The following is a 17,830-nucleotide window of genomic DNA, read 5'->3' as shown; positions in this document are numbered from 1 at the left end:
TTTCTAAAGAACATTTTGATGGAGGAAAGTGACAGAGGTAAAAAGATTCTTTGCGTAAATTCCAGAGCTTATGACCTTGGCAGCTGAAGGCAGTGGTACAGAACTGGAGGAACACTGATGCCTAAGTTGGTAATAGCACTGGAGGAAAATAATGAAGTAGCAATTGGACAAAGTCATGACAGATTTGAAAACGAGGATGAGGATTTTTAAACCATGAAGTGATGAGTGAAAGAATCTTATCGTGAGATAGAATGCAGGCAGTAGAGTTTTTGATGACCTCAAAATTATAGATATTGAGAAATGGCAGCCTAGCCAGCAGTGTTCCAGAATCCCTTGAGGTAACAAGTGTGCAGATAAGTGTTTCAGTAGCAGATGAGCTGAAGCAGAGCATAGAGTTGTACAGCACAGAATCAGATGCTTCAGTCCAACTTTCCATGCTGACCATCCTAAATTAATCTAATCCCATTTGCCAGCATTTGGCCCATATCCCTGTAAACCCTTCTTATTCAGATACTCATCCAGATGCCTTTTTAAATGTTGCAATTGTACCAGCCTCTACTTCCTCTGGCAGCTCATTCCATAAGTGCAGTACCCACTGCATGAAAAAGTTGCTTCTTAGGTCCCTTTTAAATCTTAGCCCAGTCACGTTAAATCTATGTCCTCTAGTTTTGGACGACTCTACCCTGGGAAAAAAGATCTCGGCTATTTACCATATCCGTATCACTCATGATTTTATAAACCTCTATAAAGGTCACCCCTCGACCTCCCGACGCTCCAGGGAAAATAGCGTCAGCATATTCACCCTCTCCCTATAACTCAAACCCTCCAACCTGCCAACATCCTTGTAAATCAACTCTGAACCCTTTCAAGTTTAACAACATCTTTCCTATAACAGGGAGACCAGAATTGAATACAGTTTTCCAAAAGTGGCTTGTACAGCAGCAACATGACATCCCAAATCCTCTGTTCAACCAACTGACCAATAAAGGCAAGTGTACCAAACGTCGCCTTCACTACCCTGTGTACCTATCTTTAAGGCAGTATGAAAAAACACCCCAAGGTCTTTTTGTTTGGCATTGCTCCCCAGATGAAATAAATGGTCTTAGTGATGGTGTGGATATGTGTTTGGTATCTCATATTAGGGTCACAGACTACACCAGATGGTGATTAGTTTGTTTCAGCTTCAGCCAGATTTAAGGCACAGTGGACAATTAAAGGTACAGGGTTGGATACAGGGTGGCCCCATAGCCCAGCTCAACAGAATGTTCCATAAGACCTCACATTAGTGAATTAAGGTGCATTGATTGGCCCAAAAGAATGTGTTAGCTAGTAGCTTTAGAGGGGTGGATGCACACATGAGTGACTGTCAAAAGAGGTCGGACTGTAGTGCAGGAGTCTCTGTGGCAATCTGTCTCGATCAACTTGGATACTGTAGAGGGGGGAATAGCCTCTCAGAAGGAAATAGGAACTGCATCCAGATCATGGGTACCACAGCAGAATCTTCTGTCAAGTTGAGTTTGTCAAAGTTCAGACGAGGAGTTGTTAACTGGGGACTCTCCACTCAGGGGCACACGTGGTTCTGCAGCCATGAGCGAGATTTCAGAATGGTACGTTGCCCCTTGGTGCCAGGGTCAAGGATGTCATGGAGCAGCTGCAGCAAATTGTCAGAGGGGAACATGAGCAGCCAGAGGCCACCTGCACATTGGTACCGATGACATAGGTAGAGAAAGGGATGAAGATCTGCAAAGTGAATATAGGCAGTTAGGCAAAAGGTTAAAAAGTAGGATCTCAAGGATTGTAATCTCTGGATTACTTCCAGTGCTATGTGCTAGTGAATGTAGTACTAGGAAGATAGGGCAGATAAATGAGTGGCTGAGGAGTTAGTGCAGGGGGTAAGGATTAAGATTTTGGATCATTGGGATCTTATGAGGCAGAAGAGATCTGTACAAAAACGATGGGTTTCACCTCAACTGGAGGGAGACCAGTATTCTGGTGGACAGATTCACTCGTACTACCCAAGAGGCTTTAAAATAGTTTGGAGGTGGGATGGGGAAGAAACAAGAGGGAAAGCTGAGGGATAGTGGGAACTGCCGATGCTGGAGAATCTGCGACAACAAAGTGTAGAGCTGGATGAACACAGAAGGCCAAGCAGCATCAGAAGAGCAGGAAAGCTAATGTTTTGGGTCTGGACCCTACTTCATTTCTGAACGTCAACTTTCCCGCTCCTCTGATGCTGCTTGGCCTGCTATGTTCATCCAGCTCTACACCTTTTTATATCAGAGAAAGGTGAGGGTTGTTTGGAAGTTAAAGGGATCAAGTTTAATCGACAAGGCAGGCAAGAGCATGGCAGAGAATGAAGTAACTGAAGAATTAAACTATTTATTTCACTGCAAGAGGTCTAACATGTAAGGCGGAGTATGGATGGGAACATGGGACTGGGCTATCATTGCTGTTACAGAAACATGATTGAGTGAGGGAAAGACTGGCAGCTCAGTGTACTGTGGTATAGTTGCTGAAGAAGAGTAGAAAGGGAGGCAAGAATTGAGGGTGAGTGGTGTTTTTGGTTAGGGAAAACATTACTACTTTACTTAGAGAGGACATTCCTGAGGGAACACTCAGCTGTATGGAAAATTATGGAGAAAATTGAAGGGGGTGGGCAGGGCTCCACAGATGTTATGAAAGTTTCCAGAACAAGTTAATTATGTTGCCTGGGTTCAGTGCAGCAAAGAGAAATGTGGGAAGTGGAGACGTTTGGATGAAGGTGTGGATCCAGCCACTCTGTCAGATGACTGGGTGTGCAGGCAGAATCCAGGTACCGAGCAGTAAACACAATAATGCTAGTCTGTCTTTCACAGGAGGCACATTCAGCTGAAGATCACTACTCAGTCTATTTTTAACTATTATTGTCGTAATGCAGAGGGAACGTTTCCTGCATTGTAGTTGATAAATAAATGCAGGCTGTTGTTGTTAAACTGGGTGAACGCTGGAGGCTGCAGATGTAAATAAAAACAAATGCAAAAATTCTCAATAAAATTCTGAAAATGGTTTGATTTGGGTGTGATACTAAAGTCGAAAATCCTTGGGTTCATTCAAGGTCACGTTGATTAACGCAGGATGCAAGGGCAGAAATGGCTAACACGAGGGGTCATAGTTTTAAGCTGGTTGGAGGAAAGTATAAAGGGGATGTCAGAGGCGGGTTCTTTACACAGAGAGTTGTGAGAGCATGGAATGCGTTGCCAGCAGTAGTTGTGGAAGCAAGGTCATTGGGGGCATTTAAGAGACTGCTGGACATGCATATGGTCACAGAAATTTGAGGGTGCATACATGAGGATCAATGTTCGGCACAACATCATGGCCTGAAGGGCCTGCTCTGTGCTGTACTGTTCTATGTTCTATAAGTAATAGGATAGAGAGTATGGAAAGGCTCAGGAATCTAACTTCAGGCAGGGCAAAAAAGGGACAACTATGATAGAATTATGATCACTGGTCGCAATATGGTCCAAAACTGGTCCAATAACACTTCATTCATTTGCCGTGTCTTATTTCCCACAACAAGGTCAAATTTTCTTCCTTCTCTCATAAGTACACCTACATACTGATAAAGGATGAGGGATCCTCCAGTGAAGCGATATTGGTGGAACTCAGAAATAAGAATGGGTGAACACCTTGATGGCGTTGTGCTATAGGCCCACAAAAAGCAGAAAACTGAGGACCAAACTTGTAGGGAGATCTCAGATATGTATAAGAATAATAGGGTTCTGAGTGTAGGGAACTTCAACTTTCCAAACATAGACGAGGACTGCCATTGTGTTAACACTTGAATGGAGAGAAATTTCTCAAATGTGTTCAAGAAAATTTTCTTTATCAATATGTAGGTGTACCTATGACAGAGGAAGAAAATTTGACCTTGTTGTGGGAAATAAGACAGGGCAAATGAATGAAATGTTATTGGACCAGTTTTGGACCATATTGCGACCAGTGATCATAATTCTATCATAGTTGTCCCTTTTTTGCCCTGCCTGAAGTTAGATTTCTGACCCTTTCTATATTGTCTATCCTATTACTTGTTCTGGAAACTTTCATAGCATCTGCGGAGCCCTGCCCAACCCCCTTAACTTTCTCCATAATTTTCCATACAGCTGAACCTAGCTCCCCACCAATGCCAACATCACCACCACTAATGACAACTATTTAGTTTAAAGTTTAGTTATACTTCTTTCTTGGCCACACAACCTATTTCTCAGGCTCCCAAACTCTCTGCCTTCGAGCCATGGATTGGTCACCAGTGATAACCGTCTTCATAGCCATTGGCAAGGCATGCCCATCAGGTCCACTGAGATGGATGTCTTGTTGCAGAATGTAATACACGTCGCCAGTGACTTGCCTGAGTCTCTTGGGGCACAGGTGTCACTCAAATGAATTGATGATTCTCAGTTTGTGGACTCTGGTGGTGCTGCTGCTGGTGTTACCTCTGGTACACAGAGTGCTGATGGTCTTTCTGGTGTTACCTCTGGTACATGAGTGCTGATGGTGTTTCTGGTGAAGCTGCAGTAGCTCATCAGAGATCAGTCGTGTTGCATATGCTGTATGTGTGCTGTTATTGATGCTGACCACAGGGATGGTGCAGGTCAAGGTGAGTGAAGTCTAAAGCAGGTTTTTCTAATTTGGAGAAGTTAGAAATCACCTATTAAGAAACACGAACACATTCTCTGAAAGACTGCTATCAACAGCAGCTTCTATCTAGGTCGAGCTGCATTTTGTCAGTTTCACTGATACTGATCTCAGTCAGGTGGATTTAATGAAGAAGTACTCCCTGCTTATGTTATGATTGAGTTGACCCTGATTTGTTCCACTTAGCTTGTGAAACCCATGTGCTGAATGTTAAAGCTAAAATGCTGCCTTTAATCCTGAGTTAATTTGAATATTTTAGTTACTTTCTTGATGATAATTCTAGATGATTTTGTCCTTACCTTCAAACTCGTCCAGATTAAATTCTAAAGTGGGCAAGATCATGTCAGGATCCTGACCCACTATTTTCTTTTCAGAATTTCATCCCGCCCATCTGTCCCAGCCACACACCTATCTATCTATCTACCTCTGAGCACTATAAGATTCTGCTAATTTACTTTACAGTGACAGTGCCACCAACGAAACAACTGGCACCGAAAAAACATTGCGACGTACCAGTATGGATTATTAAAACATGCTGAAATTAAAAAGTTAGAGCCTAATATGTCATTGGATCAAAATCTTTGAGATTACATGTTAGCCTCACTGTTTCTTTTACAATGAAATCTGATCTGACATGATGAATATGAATTAGATGCCCTTTTTAAGATTGATTTCAATATTCCTATGATCAACTTTGGTGAACGAAATATACATGAATCATATTGTGTACCTACTTAAGAACTTGTTTTAAATCCACAGAGATTTGTCATCAATAACTTAGAAATTGGTTACATTAGAAACAAAACCCATTTATCCCCTAAGCCTATTCCACAATCATTATCTCTCTGATGAAGGGTCTAGGCCCGAAACGTCAGCTTTTGTGCTCCTGAGATGCTGCTTGGCCTGCTGTGTTCATCCAGCTTCACACTTTGTTATCACAATCATGACTGATGTGTCCATCCATTCCTTTTACCTGCCCTTGTTTCAAATCCCTTCACAGCCTTACCAACAAACATCCAATGATCTGATCATTTCTTTTTATGGTCTGTGTAACTCTGACAATTAATAGAAAAAGAAATACTTCTTTTACTTTCTTCTCAAAATTACTAGGGATTGTTTGATGTCTGCTTCACTTTACAAGGCTTCCTCTAATGACAGAAGCAAACCTTCAAACGAGATTTGAGTTATGAACTTCCCATTTGCATTATTGTAACCTTGGCTTAGATGAGTTATCATCTCAAACAGTCAGGCCTGCCATTCAGTCATCATTGCTGACTAGCATTGATCTTTCTTCATCTAATTAGCAATACATGATTGGGACTTTGGCTGGCTGCATATATGAAGTTGCTTTAAGCCTACATTTATCACTTCTGTGTTTTGTTGTTGCCAGGTTTCCATTCACTGCAGTATAAATGCCACTGCAATAATATTATGGAACTACTTCTGATACACCTTCTGTAAACTAAAACACGGCGCACACACCATATTATACTCAGATTACTATTCGTATGCACTTCAAAGAGACTCTTGGGTCAGAATTTTACAGTCCAACACAGATAGGTTTAGAGATCAAGAGCAGGGGGGTATCCTCCTAAAGTTCTGTGGGTGAATTTCCTATCTGCAGTTCTGCCTCGGATTAACAACTTTGGCTGAGGCTCAGGACCACCCATAGGCTTGCACCACAATTCGTGTCCTTACCACCAATTAATGTCGACTTAATTACTGTTGGTGGCCAGTTGCCATTTTATGGCCAATGGGAGGAGGTTGGTGACAGGGAACTGTTGGGAGGGAAACCTAGCTGATTGCCTATATTGACTCTTTGACAAGCGATGTGGTGTGTATCCTTTATGGGCTACCACTGATCAAAAGAGGCCTGGCCCTTCTATGGTCAGTCTGCTTCTCCACTCCTGGGCATTAGCTCACCCCAAGCCTTTACATTATGACCCATCTCTTTTGTGACCTCCCAAATATCTGCTGCTTTAGTCCTTGAGAGAATCCGCAAAAAACTGTATGTAATCTTGGCTGTGGTCACTGCCCCCAGTGGTGCTCCTGGGATCAAAAAACTTGACAAACAAGTAGCTGTCACAGGTAGAACCTCCATCACAAATGGGATCTATAAGGCCAGATTTGGAGCTGCAAGGCAGGGAGTGCCATAAAAGTCATAAAGGGTTGGCAGGTCCCAGATGCAAATGTCCTTAGATGATGAGGGTGCGTGACTGGTGCCCCTGGATTGTGTTGTGAGCAGTTGCTGCTCAATATCCAAGATTAAGGTCATTCAAAGCCAGTAGTGAGCTGAATTTACTAAGTACACTTTCTGGTTTCCATGTCAAGTTTTCCCCAACCTTGTTTTATGAGTTGGTTAAGGTGGGAGGGTGAATATTAAGGTGAGTTACAGTGTTAACAAATCATGTAACAAGTGTTAATTCCTGTGAATTGATATGTCACCCAACTGCTTGTGAAAAGCTTAAAAAATAGAGTGAGATGAACTCAACATTGAAATGGGCCTCGCCACACATCTCGCCATAGACCACATCACTCTCAGATTCTGCAAGGTCTTCACAAAGGATTCCTCCCTCGTTTATATTTATGCAATATTCTCTTGAATGCTTCAACAAAGCTTAAAATTATATTACTGGCTGTTCTGTAGTAATATACAGCCTTGAGGTTTTTAAATCTTTTTTTTGTAATATTGTATTTTGTAAAGTTTTTGTGTATTGTGCCTTCCTATCTTTTCTAACAATGGAAATGGTGACTACCTACATCTCATAGGGTTTACTTACCTTTTGCGTCAATATGGAGTTTTCCAGCTTCTCCCAGGTAAAGTGGGTGTTTTCCTGTCTTTAACAGTGCTAATATACCAAGCATATTATTCTACACAAATTTCAAAGTTCTCTGCCTGCAACCTTTATAAGTTCTCCAGCTAAAATTGCATTTTCATTATGACATCTTGTTTCTCTTAAAACTTAAGTTTTCTGTGACTTTTCTTCTGCTAGTCTCTCGCACCAGATTTGCTCAGTTTCTACTTAAACATGTTCTGAGACTTTCCCAGTTCTGTAGCCATGTGCTAAATTTATCCTCTAACCTTTCACTATCCCTTGCACTTCATACCTTAGGCAACCTAATGTCAATGGTAGCATGCTTATTATGAAAAGTGAGAACTCTCTTTCTCCTCCCATACCTTCACTTTTTTGGTCATTGTACTGTTTTCACTTTTTCCTTAAGAGTGTCTAACTTTACCCCCTTAAACATTCTCTTGCTCCTTCCAATTTGCTCAGTTTCTACTTCAACAAGTTCTGAGACTTTCCCAGTTCTGTAGCCATGAGCTAAATTTATCTTCTAACCTTTCACTGTTCCTTGCATTCGTACCTTAGGCAACCCAATGTCAATGGTAGCATGCTTATTATGAAAAGTGAGAACTCTCTTTCTCCTCCCATACCTTTACTTTTTTGGTCTTTGTACTGTTATCACTTTTTCCTTAAGAGTGTCTAACTTTACCCCCTTGAACATTCTCTTGCTCCTTCTAATTAAATCCTTTGCATTATCCAGTGTGGCTAGGTTTTTTTTCCCCCCTCTTCCTAGGCATATTCTTGCACAAACACTTCTTACCAGCTTCTCAATGATGTTTTGCTTTTGGAGTACTGAGTTTATCTTTTCGCTCCTTCTGCAGGTGCTGTTGTCTTTCTGTCAATAATCATGTTTCAACTGCTAATTGACTGTGCCATTTTAAAGCAGTAATGCTGTCAAAATGTAAACAAATCATTGTGTTATACAGCACTGAAAGTGCTGTAACACTAGCAAATTGCTATTAAAGTATACTTCCTTATTGCTTTGGCAAAAATGCACTTTGAAATATCATCGGTGATAGCGACAATGAGACTTTAATACATGATATCACTGGAGAAACAGTAACTTAAAGCAGTATGTTGGAGATTTCTTTTAATTCTGACAGATACACAAAATGTAGCAACTCAAGAATAACATATGATCGATATAAATGGCATTGTCTTTCAACTTACCATTTATTTTAAACAATCAACAAAGCATTTTGCTTTCTATAGAAGAAACAAAAAAATATTTGGTTACATCCAAGGATCATTATTAAACATTGAGATATTAGAATAAATAAAAAGCGAATCAAACAAATCAAGGGACTGTATAACGAAAATTTCATACACGTGCAAAACAATGTTGATTCTGTTGAATACCGTCTGTTGAAAGAAGGTCATGGTATCAGGTGAAATAGGAAGACTAAAAGAGAAAGAGAAATTTTAAAAAGTGAAATAAGTCAAAATTGAATTAAAATCCCACAGAAGAAAGTTAATTGACAAACCAGTCCATAGAGGTCTGAGTTGATGGGCAAAAACTACATAATGCATTCATGGCACAGAAGATTGCTGTTCATTCCACTGTGTTTACGCTGGCTCTCCACAGCAACAACTCCATTAGTACCGACTCCTGGCCCCCATTCATTTTAATTCATTGATCTCCAGTCATAAAACTCTTTCAGAACCATTGTTTATAGAGCTTTTTTGTTCTAGAATTGTTATTTCCAAATTGCGAGGAGCACACATGTCGGGCCGAACCTTACCTTTTTTAGGCTATGTCTGAGCTGCATTACATTTAAAAGATATTTATCTCAAGGTTTCTCACTGTATCTTATCAAACTCAATCCAATAACTGTGTACCCCACGCTGTGACATCTGTCACATCTGATTCTGCTAGCACGGAAGTCAGTAATGGTAAAATTTATTGTAACGCACCTCACTTTAACAAAAAAACGATTTCTAATCAGCAACTATGCAACTTGAACTTCACCCCTTCAAAAACTCCAAATATGTGCACACACCATCATGGTGAGGACAGACAAACCATTTAACACGTATACTGTGGGTGGAAAAAGAATGCAGACAAGGTAAACTAAATTGCAAAGATCAAAAGTTCAGAGGTGAAGAGTTATCTTCTCACAGTTCTTTTCTTTTTAGCGATGATCATATGCTGTTGTCTGTATGGTTATAGTCATCTTAAATGTGATGGATGATCAGGTAGCCGAGGTATTTTCTTGTTGGAATTTTTCTTTTGGGTTTTCCTATCTTTCTCAATGCTTCGAAAGAAACATATCACACAGCTCAAAAAAATGCAGCACTTGATTTTCAAGTTGCAAACGTCTCCGATATTTCAGTTATAACAGTCCAATTTCCATTTCAGTTTACAATCCCAAAAAAGAAATGTGTGATTTTTCACAATATAGTACAAGTGTTTTGGAGTTGAGTGTAAAAGCATGTGAAATCACAACTATTGTGAAATTATCCAGTTATTTATACATATACTGAAAGCAAATCTCTTGGTATGGCATTTTAGTTTATACAGTGCAAATAATGCTGAATTAATACCTATTTTTAGGAGTCTAAATGAGCATTGGAAATATTCTTCACAGTAAAAACATAAATCTAGAGGTTTCCTCAATGCCAAAATGAGTTAAGCTGATCTTAGTGATCTATTAGTAGCATCAATAACTTCATGATACTGACTTTCTTATGTTCTTCCTAGCTCGTACTGTTATTTCAGTCCCACCCAAAGACCGCAGTGTAATCAAAGGAACAACAGCTGTACTAATTTGTGGAGTATCTCATGATCCCAGGGTCACAATCCGGTGAGTCAGCCTGGTACAAAACCTGCAATTGACTTAACTATTGAAAATAGCTAGCTTTGCAGAGCCACTGAAATGCTGCACAACAACAAAAACAAAGCGACTCCTGTAGATTCCAAGATAATAAAATGTGAGGCTGGATGAACACAGCAGGCCAAGCAGCATCTCCTGAGATGCTGCTTGGCCTGCTGTGTTCATCCAGCCTCACATTTTATTATCTTGGAATCTCCAGCATCTGCAGTTCCCATTATCTCTGACTCCTGTAGATTGTTCCATTGGTGTTCATTGTGTATAAATATCTTGACTTGCTTTACACGTACGATGTTTTGTAGCTAACAGAAGAAGATACATCAGTCTAGTTACTTAAAGTTATTTTTTTGGCATGAATCAAGTATGTCTCCTCTTGTCCCTTCTCTAGCTCAGTACCAGTTTCTTGATTAAGCTTTTATGATGCATCTCGGAATATTTTTCAGTGTGAAAACTGCTTAGATAAGAGCACATTTTTATTGCGCAGTTTTGAATCCTACAATTAAGTCTATAGCCAATAAATGTGTATTTTGTTGGTTGCCTGGAACTGGTAACAGACCAAATAATGAGCACAAAGACTTTGATTCACGTGCATTGCTTTTATTGCTGATTTCAGTTGTACCTGAAGCATCACAAATTTGCCATTGATTTGAACCAAGTCAACACATATGGACAATAGAAAGAAACAGCCCTGGCTGCTAAATTGTCTGTGACATTTCGCACCCGAGCAGCAGATTCAGTATCTTTAATTGAATTTTGTTGTTCTATGTATTGTCAAAGCATGCTTATGTTATAAAACAATGTACTAGCCCCCTATAAATCTAAATATTTGTATGGTTGTTTGATCAATTGTTTTGCTATAATTTACATTAATTTGCATCTATAAAATGCAATGTCCTTTCGGATTGTAAATGTAAATAAGATAAAGACTCCAATTTTAATTAAGGCAGATCTTCAAAATTGGGATTATTCTAACCAAAGCAATACTTGGAGTTTTAAAACCGTGAAATGTATTATTTTCTCAATAAGTTGCCATCCCAAAAACCAGTCTGATTGATGAGCTTTGCTCTATTTTTGGTTGTGGAATATATCGAAACAGACCTGATAGATTTTGTCCTAACCAGGTTAGATATCGCAAAAGGGATACTCCCTGTACACCTATAGAACATAGAACATAGAAAAGTACAGCACAGTACACGCCCTTTGGCCCACGATGTTGTGCTGTGGAATAATCCTAATCCAACAATAAAATAACCTAACCTATATTCCCCTCAATTCACTGCTGTCCATGTGCATGTCTAGCAGTCGCTTAAATGTCACTAATGACTCTGCTTCCACGACTACCACTGGCAAACTATTCCATGCGCTCACAACTCTGGGTGAAGAACCCCCCTCTGACGTCTCCTCTATACCTTCCTCCTAAAACTATGACCCCTCGTGGCTGTCAATCCTGCCCAGGGGAAAAGTCTCTGGCTATCGACTCTATCCATGCCTCTCATTACCTTATACAGCTTGATCAGGCCACCTCTCTTCCTCCTTCTCTCCAGAGAGAAAAGTCCGAGCTCAGTCAACCTCTCCTCATAAGACAAGCCCTCCAGCCCAGGCAGCATCCTGGTAAACTTCCTTCGCACCCTCTCCAAAGCCTCCACATCTTTCCTATAATAGGGCAACCAGAACTGGACACAATATTCCAAGTGTGGTCTCACCAGGGTTTTGTAGAGCTGCAGCATAACCTCGCGGCTCCTAAACTCGATCCCCCTGTTAATGAAAGCCAAAACACCATATGCTTTCTTAACAAGCTTATCCACCTGGGTGGCAACTTTGAGGTAGCTATGCACTCGAACACCAAGATCCCGCTGTTCCTCCACACTGCTGAGAATCCTGCCTTTAATCCTATATTCAGCATTTAAGTTTGACCTTCCAAAATGCATCACTTTGCATTTATCGAGGTTGAACTCGATCTGCCATTTCTCAGCCCAGCTCTGCATTCTGTCAATGTCTCGATGAAGCCTGCAATAGCCCTCGATACTATCAACGGCACCTCCAATCTTTGTGTCATCAGCAAACATTCTAACCCACCCCTCAACCTCCTCATCCAAGTCATTTATAAAAACTACAAAGAGCAAAGGCCCAAAAACAGAGTCCTGCAGGACACCACTCATCACTGACCTCCAGGCAGAATACTTACCATCTACAACCACTCTCTGTCTCCTGTCAACCAACCAATTCTGAATCCAGACAGCCAAATCACCCTGTATCCCATACCTCCTGACTTTATGAATAAGCCTGCTGTGGGGAACCTTATCAAATGCCTTGCTGAAGTCCATGTACACCACATCCACTGCTCGACCCTCGTCAACCTGTCTCGTGACTTCCTCAAAGAACTCAATAAGATTTATAAGGCATGACCTGCCCCTCTCAAAGCCATGCTGACTCCCTTTAATCACGCTGTGCTTTTTCAAATAGTCATAAATCCAATCCCTCAGAATTATTTCCAAAACCTTGCTGACCACAGACGTAAGACTGACTGGTCTGTAATTTCCAGGGATTTCCCTATTCCCTTTCTTGAAAAGAGGAACAACATTTGCCTCCTTCCAATCTTCCGGTACAATTCCCATGGAGAGCGAGGAAGCAAAGATCTTCGCCAGCGGCTTAGAAACCTCCTTTCTCGCTTCCCGGAGCAACCTAGGATAAATCTGGTCTGGCCCTGGGGACTAATCAATCTTAACATTTGCCAAAATTTCCAGCACATCAACTTCTTCAATCTTGATCTGTTCAAGCCTGTTTTCCTGCTCCTCAAAGTTCTCATTCACAACAAGGCCCCTTTCCTTAGTGAAAACTGAAGCAAAAACTTCATTTAGGGCTTCCCCTATCTGCTCAGACTCCATGCACAAGTTCCCTACACTATCCCTGATCGGCCCTACCTTCTCCCTGATCACTCTCTTATTCCTCACCTATGAGTAAAATGCCTTCGGGTTCTCGCTAATCTTTCCTGCCAAGCCTTTTTCGTGCCCCCTTCTGGCCCTCCTCAGTCCACTTTTGAGCTCCTTCCAAGCAAGCCTGTAATCCTCGAAAGCTGTGCTAGACCCTTGCTTCCTCCACCTTACATACGCTGCCTTTTTCTTTTTGACAAGAAGAACCTCTGTACCCATCATCCAAGGCTCCTTAATCTTACCCCTTCTTACCTGTCTCAGAGGAACAAATTTATGCATCACTCACAACAACTGCTCCTTAAACAGCCTCCGCATGTCTGCTGTGCCCTTTCTGTGGAACAACTGCTCCCAATCTGTACTTCCCAACTCCTGTCTGATAGCGTCATAGTTTCCTTTACCCCAGTTAAATATCTTCCCCTGGTAACTGCTCCTTTCCCTTTCCATGGCTATGATAAATGTGAGGCTGTTGTGGTCACTGTCGCCAAAGTGTTCTCCCACCACGAGATCCGACACCTGTCCTGGCTCATTGCCAAGCACCAAATCCAAAATGGCCTCCCCCCTTGTTGGCCCGTCCACATACTGAGTAAGGAAACCCTCCTGAACACACCTGACAAAAACGGCTCCGTCCAAACCATCAGCACTGAGGAGGTTCCAATCTATATTGGGAAAGTTGAAGTCCCCATAACAACAACCCTGCTACGTTTGCACTTTTCAACAGTCTGCTAGCCAATGAGTTCTTTGATCTCCCTACTGCTATTTGGGGGTCTGTAGAAAACCCCCAGTGAGGTGACTGCTCCCTGCTGTTCCTAACTTGCACCCATACTGACTCAGTCGACAAACCTTCCTCGGCAACCTCAGCCCATACCACCGCAGTAGACGAGTCCTCATCAACGGTTCTTTCAGCTGCCGTTATACTGTCCTTGCCCAACAAAGCACACCTCCCCCTCTTTTACCACCTTCCCTGACCTTAATGAAAGATCTAAACCCTGGAACCTGCAACATCCATTCCTGACCCTGCTCTATCCATGTCTCCGAAATGGCCACAACATCGAAGTCCCAGGTACCTATCCAAGCTGCAAGCTCACCTACCTTATTCTGGATACTCCTGGCATTAAAGTAGACACACTTCAATCCAGCTTGCTGTCTGCCAGCACACTCCTGTGACAGTGAAGTCCTGACCATGTCCTCCCCACGCTTATCCTCCTGTGTATTAGGAGTACACCTCAGTTTCCCATCCCCCTTCTGAGCTAGCTTAAATCCACCCAAATAGCACTAGCGAATTTCCCACGCAGGATATTAGTGCCCCTGTGGTTCAAGTGGCTATGACTATGTTGCCAAATTCTGAACAGAAGCCATCTACAAGTTTGCTGACGCCACCATCATAGTTGGATGAATACCTAACAACAAGTCAAAATATAGAGGGGAGATAGAGGACTTGGTGACATAATACAATTAAAAAATCTGTCTCTCAATGTCAGCAAAAGTAAAGAACTGATCATTGACTTGAGAAAGAAAGAAGGAGAACAAGCCTGCATCTACATCAGTGGAACTGAGGTTGAGAGTGAAGAGCATCAAGTTCTTCGCAGTGACGATAACCAACAATCTCTCCTGGACTTCACACGTAAATGCATCAGTCAAGAGGGAACAACAACGCGTCTTCTTCCTCAGGCAGCTCAAGAAATTTGGCATGTCCATAAGGTCCCTCACCAACTTCTACAGATGCAACATTGAAAGCGTACTGTCTGGGTGCATAACGGCCTGGTATGGCAACTGCTCTGCCTAGGACTGAAAGAAACTACAGAAGGTGGTGTACACAGTCCAGACCATTACGGAAGCCAGCCTTCCATTCATGGACTGTATTTACACAGCTCACTGCCGCGGAAAGGCTGGTAACATCATCAAAGACCCATCGTGTCCTGGCAATGACCTCCTACAACTTGGTTCGCCAGGCAGAGGATACAGAAGCCTGAACAAACGCACAAACAGGTTCAGGAACAGCTCCTTTTTGGCCATTATCAGACTGTTGGATGGACTCTAGCCTCAAATAATGTAACCTGTATACCTCTAAGTCTTTTTAATCTTTACATTCTTTCCCTGTTGAGATCTGTCTGCCCTTGCTACTTGTAAACAAAGCTTTTCATTGTATTTCGGTACACGTGACAATAAATCAATCAATCAAAGGAGCATGGTTGGAGGATTCGGAACAATTGCTGGATTAGGAGTGCATTCTGGAACAGAAAGGATACATCATGATAGGATAGAAGAGAAGAGTTGAGGAAGTCAAGGCAGAATCATTATACGATGGAGAGGCATCTGAAAAGGAGATAGAACTGTGGAGAAATCTAAGAGAAATTGGAGGGAAGGTTGGGAGATAGGTGATGACTGCTGGCTTGGATGGGGGTTTGGCGATTGCCATGGGCATGGTAGTAGTAACAGGAATGTGTCTTATTAAGAGGCAAGTGACTTTTTTTTAAGAGTTCAGGAGGAATTGATGACATTTCTCTTGCTCCACCAGCAGTGCTGGAAAGGCACATGTTCCTGTTCCAGGTCGAAATCCCTGTTTCCCCCTAACTAACGGTTTTTCAAGGGGCCTGGGAACTTGGCTGACCAGCATTAAAGTCTTAACAGAGAAACAGTTCTGAGGGGCATAGACTCATTAAAATATTTAAATGTCTGACCTATCTCCTTTACTTGCCCTGTTTGCACATCCGCCAAACCCGACTTTATCAAAATCAGAAGTGGGTACATGCAAAACAGGTTTGAATTTTTTTTTACTATTTCATTTGCCATCTGTCTTAAACTCATTTGTGTTTGGGGATTAAAGATGTATTTAGTTGCACTAACAGTTTCCTTTGTGGAGTCCTGAAAGTTTCTGTTACTTCTTTAGGTTTGTCTGGAAGAAGGATGGAAATATTATTGATGCAGATGTTCTTCCCAGGATTATCATAGGGCAAAATGGCTCACTTCATATTAGTCAAACTTGGTCAGGTGACATTGGTGACTACACCTGTGAGGTTCTGTCCTTGGGAGGAAATGACTTCAGAACTGCCCGCCTGGAAGTCATGTGAGTATACACGATTTTGTTTTCCCATCAAACTGGATAGCCTTTTTCCCAATTATTTTACAATAAACTTATGCCATTATCTTGAACAGTTTACTATTCTATTGGACCTCCAAAGTGTGGTTGACAAAATGTGACCGAGCTAATATGTCAGTGCAGCGCCCATGGAATAACAGGAAACAGAGCGTATTGGTGAACCTTTTGTTGGACCAGACGATAGTGCAGTTCCACAGAGTCAATGTTAGCCTTATGATTTTCTAGGGTGCAATTTCAAAATTAGCATGAGATAAAACCTTAGATTCTTTTGAACTGTGTCAGATAGTGATAAATTTAGAACGTAGACAAAATTGACAAGTGGTATGTAATTTGTTTCCCGTCTTCTCAGGGTAACGCTCGCCGATGTATATGAGAAGGAATTTCATCTGAGTGTAGTGAATCTGTGGAATTCATTCCCTCAGTATGCTGTAAAGGCTGGACCATTAAGTCTATTGAAGGCTAAGATAACAGATTTTTAATTAGTGAAGGAATCAAGATTTATGGGGATCAGGCAGGAAAGTGGAGTTGGGGTTTATCAGATAGTCATGATCTCTATGAATGCAGAACAGGCTTGCTGATCTGAATTACCTACTTCTGCTCTTATGTCATATGGTCTTATGGATTACCAGTGGAATCAGGGTAAATAAAAATTGAATTTAGCAATAAAATGTCAGTCAATAATTCAGACACTATTTTAAATTAGTATGTTTGTTTTTATATGTGGACTAAAATTTCCTATGTCCAAATTTATAATAGAAAGCACCTATGTAAACTTGTAAGTATAATTTCTTAGCAGTGCTGGCATCGTCGCACTTCATTGTTACATCTTTCAGCTGTTCAACCTGTACTCAGAGGAATACCTTGGAGATAAATTTTCAACTGGCAGTCATCTGTTTCTCATCTGGAAAGCCGTTAGTCAGCATTTAAAAATCAGTGGATTGGTGTTCACCTTGGCTGTCTCGTAATGCTCAAGGTATATCTATCTGATGCAGTTTTGAATTGGACATGCAAACATATGAACATAGCTGGGGTTCTTGAGACACACTGGTATTGTTTCAATCCCTGGACCAACAGGCCTCTGTTCGAGTCGCAACTGCTCCGGAGGTATGTAATAACATATTGAGACTCTGGTCAAGAATAAGGAGGCTTATGTTAGGTAAAGACAATTGGGATTGAGTAAATCTCTTGAAGAGTGTAAGGCATGTAGAGGCATTCTTAAGAGGGAACCCAGAAGGGCAAAAAGGAATATGAGATAGCCTTGGGAGATAAGGTTAAGGATAATCCAGAGAAATTTATACCAAGAGCTAAAGAGCAACCAGAGAGAGAAAAGGCCTCCTTAAAGATTAACAAGATTGTCTATGTGCGGAATTACAGGAGATGGGAGAGATAATCAACAAATATTTCACATCAGAGAAAGAAATAGAGGATGGGGTACTCGGGGAAAATAAGTATTGA

General features: G+C 41.4%; 1 protein-coding gene across 1 annotated transcript in view; it reads left to right on the top strand.

The window, feature by feature from the left end:
* The window catches only part of sdk1a (sidekick cell adhesion molecule 1a), a 752,575-nt gene that overhangs the window by 493,930 nt on the left and 240,815 nt on the right, over positions 1 to 17,830 (top strand). Inside the window, exons 12-13 of the mRNA XM_059653924.1 lie at positions 10,219 to 10,321; positions 16,166 to 16,342. Of these exons, the coding sequence (XP_059509907.1) occupies positions 10,219 to 10,321; positions 16,166 to 16,342 (280 nt within the window). The remainder of the gene's footprint in view (positions 1 to 10,218; positions 10,322 to 16,165; positions 16,343 to 17,830) is intronic.

The sequence above is a fragment of the Stegostoma tigrinum genome, chromosome 23 (assembly GCF_030684315.1).
Source record: "Stegostoma tigrinum isolate sSteTig4 chromosome 23, sSteTig4.hap1, whole genome shotgun sequence".
Taxonomy (NCBI): domain Eukaryota; kingdom Metazoa; phylum Chordata; class Chondrichthyes; order Orectolobiformes; family Stegostomatidae; genus Stegostoma; species Stegostoma tigrinum.
The sequence above is the reverse complement of the archived record's forward strand: the minus strand, read 5'-3'. Positions and strand labels throughout refer to the sequence as shown.